This window comes from Daphnia magna, linkage group LG1 (assembly GCF_020631705.1).
Source record: "Daphnia magna isolate NIES linkage group LG1, ASM2063170v1.1, whole genome shotgun sequence".
Lineage (NCBI taxonomy): Eukaryota > Metazoa > Arthropoda > Branchiopoda > Diplostraca > Daphniidae > Daphnia > Daphnia magna.
The window spans coordinates 11,579,472-11,595,085 of NC_059182.1; the positions used below are offsets into that span (position 1 = coordinate 11,579,472).

At 47.1% G+C, this 15,614-nt stretch overlaps 2 protein-coding genes and 1 long non-coding RNA gene across 4 annotated transcripts; all 3 read left to right on the plus strand.

Moving 5' to 3' along the window:
* The first annotated feature begins 1,828 nt into the window (after nucleotides 1-1,828).
* LOC116930713 lies at nucleotides 1,829-3,642 on the plus strand. 2 transcript variants are annotated; one of them, XR_004398539.2, is made up of 5 exons: nucleotides 1,829-2,013; nucleotides 2,210-2,354; nucleotides 2,423-3,047; nucleotides 3,107-3,271; nucleotides 3,525-3,642. It is a non-coding gene; the product is annotated as an uncharacterized LOC116930713 (long non-coding RNA). The 2 variants fall into 2 exon arrangements; XR_004398538.2 differs by lacking the exon at nucleotides 3,525-3,642 and having other exon boundaries at nucleotides 3,107-3,341.
* A 3,765-nt stretch (nucleotides 3,643-7,407) lies between these two features.
* On the plus strand, nucleotides 7,408-9,461 carry LOC123474377. Its single transcript, XM_045176477.1, has 2 exons — nucleotides 7,408-8,394; nucleotides 8,718-9,461. Exons 1-2 carry the CDS (start codon nucleotides 7,438-7,440, stop codon nucleotides 9,459-9,461), a joined length of 1,701 nt encoding a protein of 566 aa, XP_045032412.1. The 5' UTR covers nucleotides 7,408-7,437.
* A 224-nt stretch (nucleotides 9,462-9,685) lies between these two features.
* Nucleotides 9,686-14,810, plus strand: LOC116927595. Its single transcript, XM_045176518.1, has 2 exons — nucleotides 9,686-12,294; nucleotides 12,481-14,810. Exons 1-2 carry the CDS (start codon nucleotides 9,686-9,688, stop codon nucleotides 14,393-14,395), a joined length of 4,524 nt encoding a protein of 1,507 aa, XP_045032453.1. The 3' UTR covers nucleotides 14,396-14,810.
* The last annotated feature ends 804 nt before the right edge of the window (nucleotides 14,811-15,614 follow it).

Here is a 15,614-nt window from a genome sequence, read left to right on the forward strand (position 1 = left end):
ACCGTTCGGTACCCGTTCGAATTGGTAGCAGTTATAGCGGTTTTATTCTTTGGTTTGGGAGCAAGTCTGTTCGTTTATTTGCGTCAAACCGGGGCAACCATAAAAGCCTTGACTCAACGCATAGTCGAATTGGAAGGTCGGTTGACTATTCATGAGGCCGAGGTGGAAGAGCGTTTATAACCGTTACCCGACCCGTTGTATTTGTTTTTGTTTTTCTCTCTCTCTCTCCCCTATTCTGTTAGGAATTATTCGAATTGCTGAAATTATTTTGGTGTTTCTTGTGCAACTTTTCTTTTTCTTCTCAATAGCTATTTGTAGCTGTTATTTTGTTTCATGCTTGTTTTATTGGTAATTTGGTTTTTTTTTTTAATGTTTTGCATTAATGTCCATTGGTTCGACCAGTAACCCTTCTAGCATTTGTTGTGACATTTGTTTACATTGAATTTTGCATTCATTTGTTTTCATTAACTTTTGGCTAAAAAAAAATTGTTTCTTTGCACTGATTTTTTTTTGTTTTGGCTGAAAATTGCTCGTGTCTCTTATGTTTTGGGGTTTATGTTTCTTTTTCTCCTTGTTCTTCGTCGTCATAGTGCGATCGGGACGAGTCGCAGGCTGAAGGGGGGGATGAAGCGTTCACGCATCGTTGTAAGAGAACTCTCGCCATCCGTTATAACTGTAACGGATAGACAAACGACCGACGGAAGTGTCATTCGAGTGTCATCCGATTGCAGATGCATCGGATTCGCCGACTGACCCTTTCCCACGCCTGTAAGACTATAAATGGGACTGTAGTGTAGACCTTCGGGGCCAGTAGTTAGATAGAACCGTTATGTTTACTTTGTGTAGTGTTTGAGTGTTGAAGAGATTGAATACACCGATATTGATTCACCGAACCCATCGGCGATAACTCGTTACAGTATTATATAGTACTTGTATATAGTATTTACATAATATTAGTTTCCTAATCTTTATTTATTCACTGTATAGTACTACTGTATAGTACTACTGTATAATACTACTATATAGTGCTGCTATATAGCACTACAATATAGAACTACTATATAGAACTACAATATAGAAGTACTATATATAACTGCTATATAGAACTGCTATATAGGACTGCTATATAGCGTTACTATATATATATATTCCTTACAAAAATATATCATTTAAAATTTTGTAATCCTTTATATGTTATCTATTATAGGTTATAGGATAAAATTTTTATATAATAACAATGTACAATAAAAGCATATTAAAATATTACTATGTACAAATACTATATAGGGGAGACTGGAGTATGCCGGGACACCGAGTCAAGAGGGACAGTAGGGGGAAAAATAGTAGATTTTAATCAAATTAAAAAATTTTTTAGTATGTTATTTAGATACATACAATCTACTTTGGCATGAAATTTGGTTGAGTTTTGTCAATAACTGTATTAGTTATTAACAAAAAAAAAAGGGGGTTTTTTTTTAGTTAATTTTGTCTCCGCCATTTAATGTTTAATGGCATGTCCTATTTCAATTTTTACAATTTTTTTTAATGAATTTTAAGGCGTAAACGGAGGACGTCCCTCACCACCCACCCTAGTGTCCTCACTTACCCCTCAAAATAGGCTCCTCCCACAAATCTAAGAAAACTTTAAAGGTCTTATATGGGAAAATGGTTTATTATTAAATTATATAAAAATATGGGGGGTACATTACCGTATGGAATACATAAAAACAAAATAATAAATTAATTTAATGATTAGTTTGGGAGATATAGGGGGGAAACGAAAACCGTCCCGGCTTACTCCAGTCTCCCCTATAAGTACACGCTGCCAGTACACGATATACCATCCAACGACAGTCGTCTGCTAGGCGTACTTCGTGGAAAACGTTGGTTAGGCTCCTCCCCTTTGGGGGCGGAGCAAGCCATTCCACGATCGTTTTCCACGATATACCAGTACATGGTACACGGTACGCGTACACGATATACCGCGGCCCTAAATGACACCGTTTAACTGTGGTAAGTAGATCGCATTTTTGGTGACTACCTTTGACACTGTTATCTCAAAATTCATCATACAATTGGCAATGAGCTACAAGTAGTTTGTTTCTTTATGAATTTGTCGTCAGTTTGGCTCTGCTGTCATTCTTTCATGCTGATTGTCAATTGTTCAATGTACGCTCTTACTTGACGTTTATTGAATTTGTGTTTATAGATTTCTCGAAAAACAAGCTGTCAGTGCTACCCAGTGAAATAACATGATATGAAGCTTCGGAGAAGCTTAATCTGTACCACAATGTAATCCATTTCATTCCAGATACTGTCACGTTCCTGCAATGTCTCATATATTTAGATATCAGGTACTGTTATATATTATTATTATACATTTTTATCGAGAATTTCTCCAATAACCATGCTTGTCCTACAGCCATAATCGTAACGGTCGGAAGGAACGGCTTTTGCTTTATAGAAATTGGGAAAACACTCCGAACCACACAACGATTTCAGATCCTCCTCTTAACCCCATCCTTCATCATTCGCTGTGATCAATGTAGTCGTCCTCTGAGTTTGAATCTCAGTCACAAAGAGTATCACAAAGTGAATGTCAAAGCTGTTCAGAAAGAAGCTGTCCTTCCCTAATTCATGGCCAAAACTAATCCGTCGTCAGTAACTCAGCCACTGCCCTTCCGCTCACTAACGCATAATTGCTCAGTCCTACACTATCCTGTCGTTCGGTACCCATAGTTCCCAGACCTACAGCTGATTCAAACAAGCTGGTGCCCCCCTACCGCCCACCTCCGGTCAAATCGCTTACCGGAAGTCGTAAGGTAGCTGCTGTCAAAGCCGAGCCTTCTATACATAGTCGATAAAATTCTTTAACGAATTCTGTTTGATATAATTACCTAAGAATTCCATTAATTGAAGTGTAGAGAGATGAGGCTCAAAATGACCAAACTTGATGATTTTATCCACAGCAATCAAACTACCCCGCCATTCATTCACTCCTCTCAAACGGCCGAGAAGAATTTGAACACATTCAAAATTTGCGCCAAGTAATAATCCTTTATATTCTGTTTGATAAAATTACCTAATAATTTATTTAATTGAACAGTTTACAGATAAAAAAATGGCAAGCGAAGCGAGGGGTCGCATTTTCAACTTGGCAACCCACCGACGGTTCAGCCCACGCAGCCCCACATAAATCTCGCAGGCCGACACCCAATGACGTTTTTATGATTTGTGCTTGCGCCACCAGGGGCGCTGGGATCAATTTCAAGTGCTCAGAATTTTTCTTTAAACACAGCTAGATTTTTCGTATAAAAAAAAATAAAATAAAAAGTAATTGATTTTTTTATCATAAGAAGAAAGTATTTAATGTGTTTTGATTGTTGCAATAATTTTTAACAACAAATTCACAGACATTCTTTTAGTTGTTGTTATACATTACAGCAACAATCAAAACAGATTAAATTCATTCTTCTTATGATAAAATTTAGTTATTTTATTTTTTTTATATACAAATAATCTAGCTGTGACAAATGAAGCAGCAGACTACTCCACACACGCCAAGGCAACACACCACAAGCAGAAGGGGTGGAGGGGCTATAGAGTTGGCTAACGTCCGAAGTTGCCAGTTCGATGAAATTTTGAAAAAACAAATTGGACACGAACTAGTAACAGTTCTTGCATGGCGGCTTACGGAGTTTCGCCCGTTGTAGTTTTAGTTTTAATTTTTTCCATTACTAGTTAAATGTGAAATAGATTGCCCATTATAATTAATTAATTAATTATTATTGTAAGGACTCCCGCTAGAGTTAAGACGTTAATTAGAATTAAGTTAACTGCATTTAGTTTAAGTGTGTACAACCTCGTATTTCTCCCCAAACGCTTGACCTCCTTTTTACGCTATCTCTTTTATTAGTTTATTGCCCCCTTCCGCTGACCAAGGTGTCAATACCCCCACCTTATCTCTCAACCTTGTTTCCCTCTTTTCGAACCAGTTCACATTTCTTCATGAACTGGTTGCTGATGTTTTCTCTTTTATTACCCCACGCCAACCTTAGCGTCCCCAAGCCAACTAGTGGTATAAAACCCAAAACACGATTCCTTTTCGCGAGTCTGCTCCTAGCTAGTGTGTGTGTTGGTTCTCTTGTAGCTGTGTGACCAACGTGTTAGTGTCGAGACGGTATTAGTTCTCTTGTATCTGTGTAACCGACTTGTGAGTGTTGGAGACGAATTGAATAAACGGTTTACACCCTACCAACGCACGTCCTTTTCTTCATCCCGCGTTACCAGACCCTCTGTGAAGCCGCCTTCAACCCGAATCATCTGGCAGCGGAATGGAGTCGATCCAAACGTAAGTACCACTCCAACGTACCCTTCATTTCTTTCCTACAATCTGTTCATTTCATATCCGTGCAGCCGACGTGACCGGCTGACGGATCATAACCCCATAACATTGTTTACCACCCAAGACAGACTGCCAGAATACTTTTCCTTAATTGCATTAACCATAACTGTGTGTGTCTGTATTTCATTGTGTGCAAGTTAAATCAGTCACGTCAGACGTGACTGACGAAATATTGCATCTGGTGGCAGCGAAGTCGAACCGTGACCTCCTTCTTCTTTTATTTTTTTTTACCGCCTCGCGCGCTACAAACAGATGATTCACTCGTTCAGGCTCCGTTGGGCGGACACTATGCGTCGCATGCACATTCAATGAACGGACATGCGTCGGTTAGTTTTCCGCGTGGCGTGATTGAACGTGTGAGTTGTCCTAGCTTATTTTTTGCCCCACTTGGTTGACGGACGCCATCCTCCTTTTTTTGTCGAGTTCGTCCAGCGACGGATTAAAGATCCAGAAACCCCCGTTCTTTTTTTTCGGTTTAAACGCCACTTCCCTTTGCTGCCGTGCAGTGAACCGCGATTGCTCACGCGGGAGTAGGAATTAAAGAAGGGGAATTTCTTGGTATTTTCAAGCCAGAAGATATTTGAGCCGATATTACTATTCCACAATGCCCTCACGCTAAGCCACGCTAACTCACGCTGACTCACGCCGACTCCCGAAACCCCCAAATTGCCAGAAGAAAACGTTCGTTCTGATCTTTGCTATATCACTCACACTTGTGCATAGGCTACCCAGGGAAGGTTGGGAACCGTGATTGCTCACGCGGGAGTGAGAACTCACGAAGAGGGAATTTTTGGTATTTTTAAGCCAGAAGATATTTGAGCCGATATTACTATTCCACAATGCCCTCACGCTAAGTCACGCTAACTCACGCTGACTCACGCCGACTCCCGAAACCCCCAAATTGCCAGAAGAAAACGTTCGTTCTGATCTTTGCTATATCACTCACACTTGTGCATAGGCTACCCAGGGAAGGTTGGGAACCGTGATTGCTCACGCGGGAGTGAGAACTCACGAAGAGGGAATTTTTGGTATTTTCAAGCCAGAAGATATTTGAGCCGATATTACTATTCCACAATGCCCTCACGCTAAGTCACGCTAACTCACGCTGACTCACGCCGACTCCCGAAACCCCCAAATTGCCAGAAGAAAACGTTCGTTCTGATCTTTGCTATATCACTCACACTTGTGCAAACACTACCCAGGGAGAGTTGGTAGCCGTGATCGCTCACGCGGGAGTAGGAATTCACGGAGAAGGATTTCTGCTTGCCCTCAAGCCAGAAGGCCTTTAAGTCCATTACTACCGTTCCGCAACGCATTCACGCTAAGTCACGCCGACTCCCGCCGACTCCCGCAGATCCAAACTTGAGGGGAAAGACCGCCTCATCCATTTAGCTTCGCTAACGTGTGCATAACATCCTTGTAAAATAGTAATGGTTAAGGACGAGAGCAGCGCGGGAAAGAAGATTCCGCTTCTTAAGCGTTGGGGGAGGTCGTTCCGCCAATCCTTCCCATCATTCAGGACGGGCCCAGGACCAAACCAAGCCGCAGCAAACCAAAAATACATCGACGAACAATTAGAGAAGTTTGTAGATAGCTGTAAGGGTAGCCAAGGGTCAGGAGAAGGATATTTCACACCACAGGAAATACGGGAACACGCAAACGAAGACGAGTGGGCACACCTGGGCGCCCGACCAAAAAACCTTTACCCCCAACCAACAGCCCCCCTAGTAAATTTCGATATCCCAAACAACACAGACCGAAGGGAAACGCAATTGGCCCAGCAAACGAACGTCCTCCGAAACCACGCACAGTCCTTATTTAAGGACAGTGACACAGAGGAGGAGAGAAGAGAGCTGTTACGCCAGGCAAGCACTCTCCTACACGAAGCAGACCCGTCCCTCACACCTAGTAACCAAAAAAGGACCTCTTTCCACAGCCAATACGGGCACTCCCGCATCCACGATATTCCGGAAGACGAGCTCATCTTCGAGCTCCAGCATCATCTGGAAGCTAACGGCCGATTCCGCCTAAGTGACGAGCACACCAGGGTCTCGTTACTTTCCCTTCTAGCACTTTACCCCTCCCTCGATACTCCAGCCAGACTTTTCGAATTTTTAAACCTACGGACGGGGTACACACCAGTTCTACCTCGCTCGTACGACAGCAGTGATTCCGCCCCATCGATCGACGCCCCAACCCCACCGCTGAGAACCGACGCAAGACAGAGCACCGAGGAGCGGCTTATCGACTTACCCACCCCAGACCTTGCCAGACCCGACCCGAAGTTACCCGATCCAACCCAGTTCAGCCCCGTGACGACCTTGGATCCCGATACAACCGAGGAAGCACCCGGGAAGCCCACTTCCTGCCAAGAGACAGATAAATTCACACCTCCGGCTTCGACGAGTTCACCAATCACCTCGCCAACGATGGCCCACCACCACACCCTACATCCAACACCAGTGTCCGGCCCCCCATGCCCTACGTCGATAAAGACACCGTCAAACAGAAAGGTGTCATTTACGCCAGTGCTCACCGTGTATGGGGCGGGTGCGAGCAAACCGTCTCAAGTACAGGCGAGCACGTTTTTTGAGACGTACGAAAAAGAGTTGACCCGTCTCCTAGAAGCTGGCGTTGACACGAAGACAGCGGTTAGTACCGCGAGAACCCTTGCCCAAGCAGAGCAGAACCAACCAACGGCAACCGCCGACACCCTACAAGGAACCACTAACCCGTACCCGACTTCAACACTACAGGGGGTCACCCCATTACCCGTATCACAGTGGGGCTATAACACGCCCCCCACCAACCCGTTTGCCCCATCTGGACAACCCTCTCAGAGCATTGCCCACCCAGGTATCGTAGCTTCGACACCAGTCAATCCGCCATCCAGTGGGCAACAAAACCCCCACTGGCTAAATACACAACCACCCTCCACCCCAAACCCAGGGACCACAAGTGCCAGCTGTCCCCCCTCCGTCACAAGTGTAGCCATAGACGACAAAATTAGGAGGGCACAACAGGAACAGGCAATGCAAGCCTTTGGTTCAGTGACAATCTTTTGTGATCGTCAGAGGTCTGGTCGCTTCGACGATTGGGCGGCTCACCTGGAATCAGCCCTCGATCTAGGCAACTTCGAGGAAGCTAGGAAATTACGCCTAATGCGCTCTAAACTCTACGGAGAGGCTGCTGAAGAATTTGACACATTCAAGTTAGACAACCCCATCCGATCCCAAGAGTACGCAGCAGTGAAAGCACGACTCTTCAAACTATTCCACTCGACCGAAACGCGGTCACAAAGGAGTGTCGAGTTTCACAACATGAAGAGGGAGCCGGAGGAAAACATGCGCCGCTACGCAAATCGTATTCGTAAGGCGTTCCATAAAGCTTACCCTATGGATGGGATATTAGATTCAGCTACCACCGCATCCCGGGAGCAAATGATGATGGACAGGTTTCTGGAAGGTCTACCCAGCGATGTACAAGTCCCCTTGAAATATAAAAAGTTTGCATCGTTCGAGACACTTATCGATCGAGCCGAACTTACCGCATTAGCTATTGAAGAATCACAGACGAGAGTTAGAATCCATGCAGCATACTCATCAACGAACGCCCCAACCCATCAAAATGAACTGAGCAGCGTGCTGGAAGCCCTAAATCGCTTAAGCACCAAGGTCGACCAAAATGCCACGACTCACAACGCGGAACTACAACAGAGTCTAGCAGAAATGAAGAGGCAATTAGCACAGAGGCCCTCTCAGGTTGGGGGAAGACAGAGAGACCCGAACATGACGCAGCCCGAAGCTTTTAAAAGGGCAGCCCTTTTTTGCGAATTCCACAACACCTGGGGGTTCCACACCGAAGCAGACTGTTTTACCAAGCTACAACAAAAGGACGAGCATTGCCGCCTGTGCCGAAACATAGGGCACCGACATAATTTCTGCCCTACCATCCGGAACCCAAGACCCCCTCCACCATCAGGGCATTATGCCAACACCCCAGCGACACCAACCGGCATCCTGCGGTCGCAGGCGGAAAACTAGAAACCACCGAATCAACTGTTGGGCCACTCGGTGGGTGCCCCAAGCCCCAACAATTTGTCAAATCAGTGTCCACCCAAATTACCACCCCCAGAATTGGACTAAGAGTAGGGAATTGCTCATTCAAAGCGTTAGTAGACAGTGGAGCAGGCAAAAGCCTCATTAGTAGTCGACTCTTCGAAAGACTACAGCAACAAAGGGAAGAATTTAGACACACAAGAGAAGTAGCGGTAAACCTTTTCGATATAAGCAACAGGCGCCTGGCCTGCCAGGGCACCGTAACAGTAGATGTTCTCGTCGAGGACGAGAGGCCCCGTGAACCCTTTCAACAAGAGTTCATCGTCGTTCCGGAAATTATGGAAGAATGCGTACTAGGTTTAGACGCTCTTTATGAACATAAGTTTATGATCGACGGTCGTGAGAGGCGAGTCTATCGAGTGAGGGAGTCTGATCAACTCCAAAACGATGACAAACCAACCATGATGGTGGCTGTTAAAACGAAAATACCTCCATCATCCGCATGCGTGGTGGAGAGCGAGAATAGTGACGTCAAGCTATCTCTCGACACCGCCTGTTTCCTAGTAAAAAACCCACGGTTACCCGCCGGTCTTCGACTGGACCCATTCGTCTCTACAAAACGTGACAATGGGATGTTCAGAATTGTGATAGTCAACGAAACAAACCAAACTATCTCCCTTCCTCGCTATACCATCTTAGGTCATGTGGTTTTCGAGCCACCTACACTTATAGCATCTTGTTCCACCCAGCCTACTATCATCGACCCCGCCATCTTCGAAGCCTCCCTCCCAGATGTTACGGAAACAATAAAGGGGGAATTGCGCAAATTGCTCCTAGAAAAACAAAGTATCTTCGCATTTCAAACACGCGATCTGGGGAACACGGGCCTGGTCAAACACGTGATCGACACTCAGGGGCAAGGGCCCATCCGCCAAAGGCCATACAGAGCATCCCCCGTCAACGGGAGGTTGCAAAGAAAATCATCGACGAACTACTAGCAAACGATATTATACGACCCTCTCTCTCTCCTTGGGCGGCCCCAATAGTGTTAGTAAAGAAGAAAACAGGAGACGACCGCCTGTGCATTGACTACAGAAAACTAAATGCGATCACGAAGAAGGACTCCTTTCCCTTGCCCCGCATTGACGACGTGCTTGACCTGTTACAAGGCCAAAAATGCTTTTCCACTCTAGATCTGGCATCAGGGTACTGGCAAATAGAAATGGACGAACAGTCAAAGGAGAAGACGGCGTTCATCGTTGAGAACAATTTGTATGAATGGAATCGGCTCGCTTTCGGTCTGACTAACGCCCCAGGAACCTTCCAACGATTGATGAATTTTGTCCTTAAGGAAGAGATGGGAAAGACTTGCTTGGTTTACCTAGATGACATTATCATCTTTTCTAAGACTCCCTTAGAACACATATCGAACCTGCGGAAAATCTTTGATTTACTTGAAGAGGCAAACCTCAAGGTGAAACTATCAAAATGTAGATTCCTTGAGACATCGGTCCAGTACCTCGGCCACGTCATCTCAGCAGATGGCGTAGCACCAGACCCCGCCAAAATTGAATCCCTAGTAAGTTACAGAAAGCCACTTACTGTTAAAGAAATGCAGTCCTTTTTGGGGTTAGCGTCATACTACCGACGGTTCATCAAGGGGTTCTCCACAGTCGCCCACCCCCTTATACATCAAGCGAAGGGTAAACCGCAGGACAGGATAAAATGGGGGCCCGCTGAAGAAAAATCCTTCGAATTCCTTAGGAAATGCCTGATGACCGACCCTGTTCTGGCCTACCCGGATTTCACTAAAGAATTCCTAATTTACACTGATGCCAGCGATTACGGACTAGGAGCCGTTTTGTCCCAAATACACGACGGAAAAGACCAACCTATCGCCTACGCAAGTAGACACCTGAACAAAGCAGAAACCAAGTACTCTACCATCGAGAAGGAAGCCGCGGCCGTAATTTTCGGCATAAAACGTTTCCGCCACTACCTTCAGGACGAGCCATTCGTTATCATCAGTGACCATCGCCCGCTGCAGTGGCTGCAGACGTTCAAAGACGAGACGGGGAGATTAGGAAGATGGTCAATATTGTTGGCTAACCTCAAATACTCAATAAAGTACCGGCCAGGTCGAGTCAATGAAAATGCAGATTTTCTATCCCGAATTCCGGTTAATTCAGTTCGAACAGCCCCTGAAGAAGACGACGCCATACTCCGCGAACAGAAAAAAGATTCATTATGTATGGACATAACAAATTACTTAGAACATGGAACCCTTAGTGAAGAGAATACAGACCAGATTTGGGTAAAAGAAATCGAGCTGTATGGCATTGCTGGTGGCCTTCTGTGTCGCACGCAAGAGCCCATCTCGAAGAAGAGACGACAGTTCGTGCAACAACAAGTGGTGGTTCCCTTCAGCCTAAGAAAACGGCTATTGAACGAGTATCACGACTCCCCTCTATCCGGCCATCTTGCATACCAGCGGACATGCCTCCGGATTAGAGACAAATACTACTGGCCAACAATGCTTTCCGACGTAAAGGAGTACTGCCTCGCTTGTAAACCCTGTGCCCTCCAACGACGATCGAATCTTCGCGCCTTCTTGAATCCCCTAGATCTCACCTCAGGACCCTTTGAGGTCTTAGGGCTAGACTTCTTAGGGCCAATTCAACCACAATCCCTGCAAGGGAACAATCACATCCTAGTAATTACCGATTATTTCACGAAATGGGTAGAAGTTATCCCTCTAGCAGACCAGACTGCCCTTTCAACGAGCAAGGCGCTAGTAGATAGAGTCATTTTGTATCATGGTCCCCCAAGGGCCATTGTCACCGACCGTGGTTCGAATTTTACGTCCGAGCTGTTCTCCTCACTTTGTAAGACACTTCAAATTAAACAGTTGAGGACCACTGCGTACCATCCACAGACTAATGGCTTAACCGAAAGATTCAACAAAACCGTAGTAGAAATGCTACGGAAATACATGGAACAGGGCTTCTCTAAATGGGAAGAAGTGCTAGGCCCAGTTGCTTTCGCCTACAGGAACTCTGTACACTCCTCCACCCTAGAAACCCCCTACTTCCTAAATCATGGCCGCGACCCAGTAGTGCCTATTGACCGATTTTTACAAAAGCCAGCAAACATCATCATCCCATCCGACTACAAAACCCAGCTAATGCAACGTCTTCACGAAGCCTTCGTATTGGTTAAAGCCAACTTGACCCAAGCCAGGGAACAGCAAAGGACCCAGTACGACAAGCGGGCTCGTGAGCAAGCATTCAACATCGGTGACAAGGTGTTAATCGACGTAAGAACGCCAATGGCAGGCACAAGCAAGAAACTCATCCCCCGTTTTATGGGACCATACCGCGTCACAAAAATCAACAACAACCACACCGTGGAAATTCAAGAATGCGCGGGAAAACAGACCCAGTTGGTGCACGTAAACAGGATCAAACCCCTGTATGAGTCTATGATCTGGAAGGAAGAACCTTGCGTAGATTTCCAAGAGAGCCGTGATCACCCAATACCACCGGAGCTCACCAACGAACTAGAAGTACCACCCCCAACGGATGAAGAGTACGCTCCGCAGGAAGAACACGATCTGATAGACCTCGACGCCGGTTCATCTCCCTTACCAGATGGAGTGATAACTTCAAACCTCCACAAAGGACCAAACATAGACTTCTCTTCCACCCCGGAACGACTCTCTTTAACGGCTTTAGAGCCAGCAGCCCCACCATTCCCCCGTAGCACCCCGCCCCGAGCGCCGCACTGGCCTACGGCCATGGAGCGCCCTCAGACCCCCAATAACCGTGAAACGTAGCGAAACCCCTCATATAAATGTTAGGTGTTTAAATATAGTTTGAGTAGCAGCCATAGGAACAGTTCATCATGAGTAGTCAACCATGTTCCTTTTCACCACTTCCCTATGTATCATCGCTATGCATTTCCTTGTTTTACTCATTATTTCGTGCTATTCACCGTATCGTATCTTCGATTGCCTAGATTATTGTTGATGTCCCTCCTCGCCCTCCTGTTTTTTACCCCCTTGGCTGCATTTAATGCCACCGTGTGTAACTGTGATGGTGCGGCAAACCTGGGATTCCTGGAATTCACGGAGGAAGACTGCTCTTTCGAAGCCGCCCCCACTCCACCGGTACCCATTACGTACGCCATCTACTCTACACTACCAGAAGTTAAACGCTTTGCTGGCCACACGTGTAGCATGTGGGTAGCCACCACCACAGTGTACAAGGACTTCATGCAATGGAATCAAGTGTCTTACAGCCGCAACCCCATCGAAGTGGACGCCGCAACGTGCCGAAGGATGAGAGACACACGACAATGTCGAGGAAAGGCGATGGATATAACAGGGCCCAACTCGTTCGCCCTGGAAGGCCACCCGTTCGTGGAAACCAGTTGGCTTCGGACGGCGACAGAAAAGATGACCAACTGTCGCCTCGAAGAAGTGACCTTACAGAGCGAATGCCCGAACTGTACCATCAGCTCTCCACTTGGCGACATCCCTGGAGCAATAAACGGCTCTTTCAAACACAACCTCGTGACCCTCGTCTGGGACGATTCCTGGAAGGAAGCGAAGCCGTGTGAGTTAAGGGTTATCGAAAAGGGAATGGGCGTCAAGTACTCGACCGAAAACGACACTACCTTCCGAATTCGGGACCCAATTAAGCAGTTGGATTTTATATATGCAATGGTAAACAGTTCCGTCTGCGAAGGAGGAAACCTCACTGCCTACCATCCGGTTCTAGGAATGGACAGAGTCGTCATCGCGGTTCGGGAAGCCGCCAAGGGAACCGATCTCGTCGAGATGAGGCCAAAAGACGCGGACGCCGTAACCAAGATGGCGCTATCCGAAATGACACGGGCGGAGATCGAATACGCCAGTCATACACAATACATCAGAGACTTCGCAATGGACATTTCAAACCACCTGGCCCGAGAAATTCGTAACCTACAATGCGAAAGCCGGAGAACTGCCTTCCATGCCGCTACAACGACTGCACAATACGACGGATGGTTAGCCGCTAAGCATCTGGACCTTCCATTATGCACCAAGCTACTGGCGGTCGGGGCGTCCGTGTCCGTTTTGCAGTGTTTTCCCAGCAACGTCACCTTCGAGACGGTTTTCACGCCATGTGGAGCCCAACCTCGGTGGGGCAACCAGACCATCAACGTGGAAGGCTGGGAGCTCACGAAGTACTCCGATTGCTACTGGCACGCAAACTTCGTCAACTTCAACGGCAAAGCCCACACCTTCAAGAACAACACCTGGATGCCAATCAACCCCAACCTAAAGATACAAGGCCGCCGTTTCATCGACACCATGCCCCTGGAGGTCGATAACTCGTTGGGCATGATACTGCAGTTGCACCCAACAATAACGTCGCATCCCTTAAGTGCTTCAACCATCATGGCCGACATCCTGGCATACATACAGATGGGCTATGTCACAGAAATGTCGGGCGAACGACACGTCAACACAGTCCTCGTCCACCCCGGACAAGCACAAGACATCTCCTTCATGGCAAGGATCGGATACTGGCTCCGGAACTTCGGCATCATGTCGGGAGTAGGAGTATCCATTGCTCTGGCTTTCCGATTTTGCGGACTCGGTTCCCTCCTGGGTCTCTATATCCCCTGCTGTCGGTACTTTAACCCGTGCAGTTGGTTAACGCCACCTCAACCTGCTCATCGAGACATTGAGTTGGGACCCCAAGCAACCACCAACTTGGCCCCAACTGCTCCGGTCACCATTGTTAATATACCCCCGCCCCCAACTCCCGCCGGTTCCACAGGGCGGCTAGGATTAAACCAACAACCATACCTCATCCCACCCATTTCACATCCTCGTAGCCTAGCCCAACACAGAGAAGCAGCAGCCCTCCTCTCGCGTCCCTAGTATTAAAACCCCACGCGTTGATTGCCCCCTTAATTTTTCATGTATCATGCAATGTCGTAGATTTTATGTTAGTGTCCCTTAGAATAAACCCACCCAGAATCGTGCAGAGTATACCATGTACCCCGTAACACCCCACCAACCCTTCGACACCAAGCCGTCCTAATCCTTACCACACTCTATCCCTAGGCTCCAACCCTCCCCCCTTACATCCACGGATGATCGGGAAGACCAGAAAGGTGGACAAGCGGCCTGGATCCCCGACCCGGACGAAGAAGACATCCTCTACTGTGCAGACTACTCATCCGACATGGAGGAATTCCGATACGTAGCGGCTTGCCCAGACGACGAAGAGGACATCCTGTACTGCGCGGACAACCCCGACGACGACGAGGTTATGTACGACGCAGACGTCTCAGATGACATCGACGACGTCTCCCTACCTTCGGTAGATAACCCTTGGGAAGAAGACTCCTTTTCCTCAGGCAACTCCACCCTCCCCTTAGATCCGATCGCACTACTCGAAGACAGGCCCTCACCATACTGTATGTCACCGGCCAGTGACGTCCAGGAAAGGGGCATAGACATTGCAGCGCTAAACGACAGCATCGCGAGGCTTCGTGGCGGAAAATGCAATGTCAGCTTCGTCAGCAGTCATTTCTCCCTGGACTCCGACGAAGAGGACCTGGCAGCAGCGCGGTATGTCGAACGCACCTATCGGTTACCTCCACAAAAGAAGCCGGAGTACGGATGGGAGATCGGTGAGCTGGACGTGTCCGGGAATCATTCGTGGAGCCGCAAGGAGGAGCCTTGGCCGCGGTCATCTACCCCTTGTGACAAAGGAAGAACCGCCGAAGAATAACTGACCCCCTTACGACCCAACCGCCCTACGCAATGTTGATTGCGGGACGCAATCTTGTAGGAAGGGGAGCTATGTAAGGACTCCCGCTAGAGTTAAGACGTTAATTAGAATTAAGTTAACTGCATTTAGTTTAAGTGTGTACAACCTCGTATTTCTCCCCAAACGCTTGACCTCCTTTTTACGCTATCTCTTTTATTAGTTTATTGCCCCCTTCCGCTGACCAAGGTGTCAATACCCCCACCTTATCTCTCAACCTTGTTTCCCTCTTTTCGAACCAGTTCACATTTCTTCATGAACTGGTTGCTGATGTTTTCTCTTTTATTACCCCACGCCAACCTTAGCGTCCCCAAGCCAACTAGT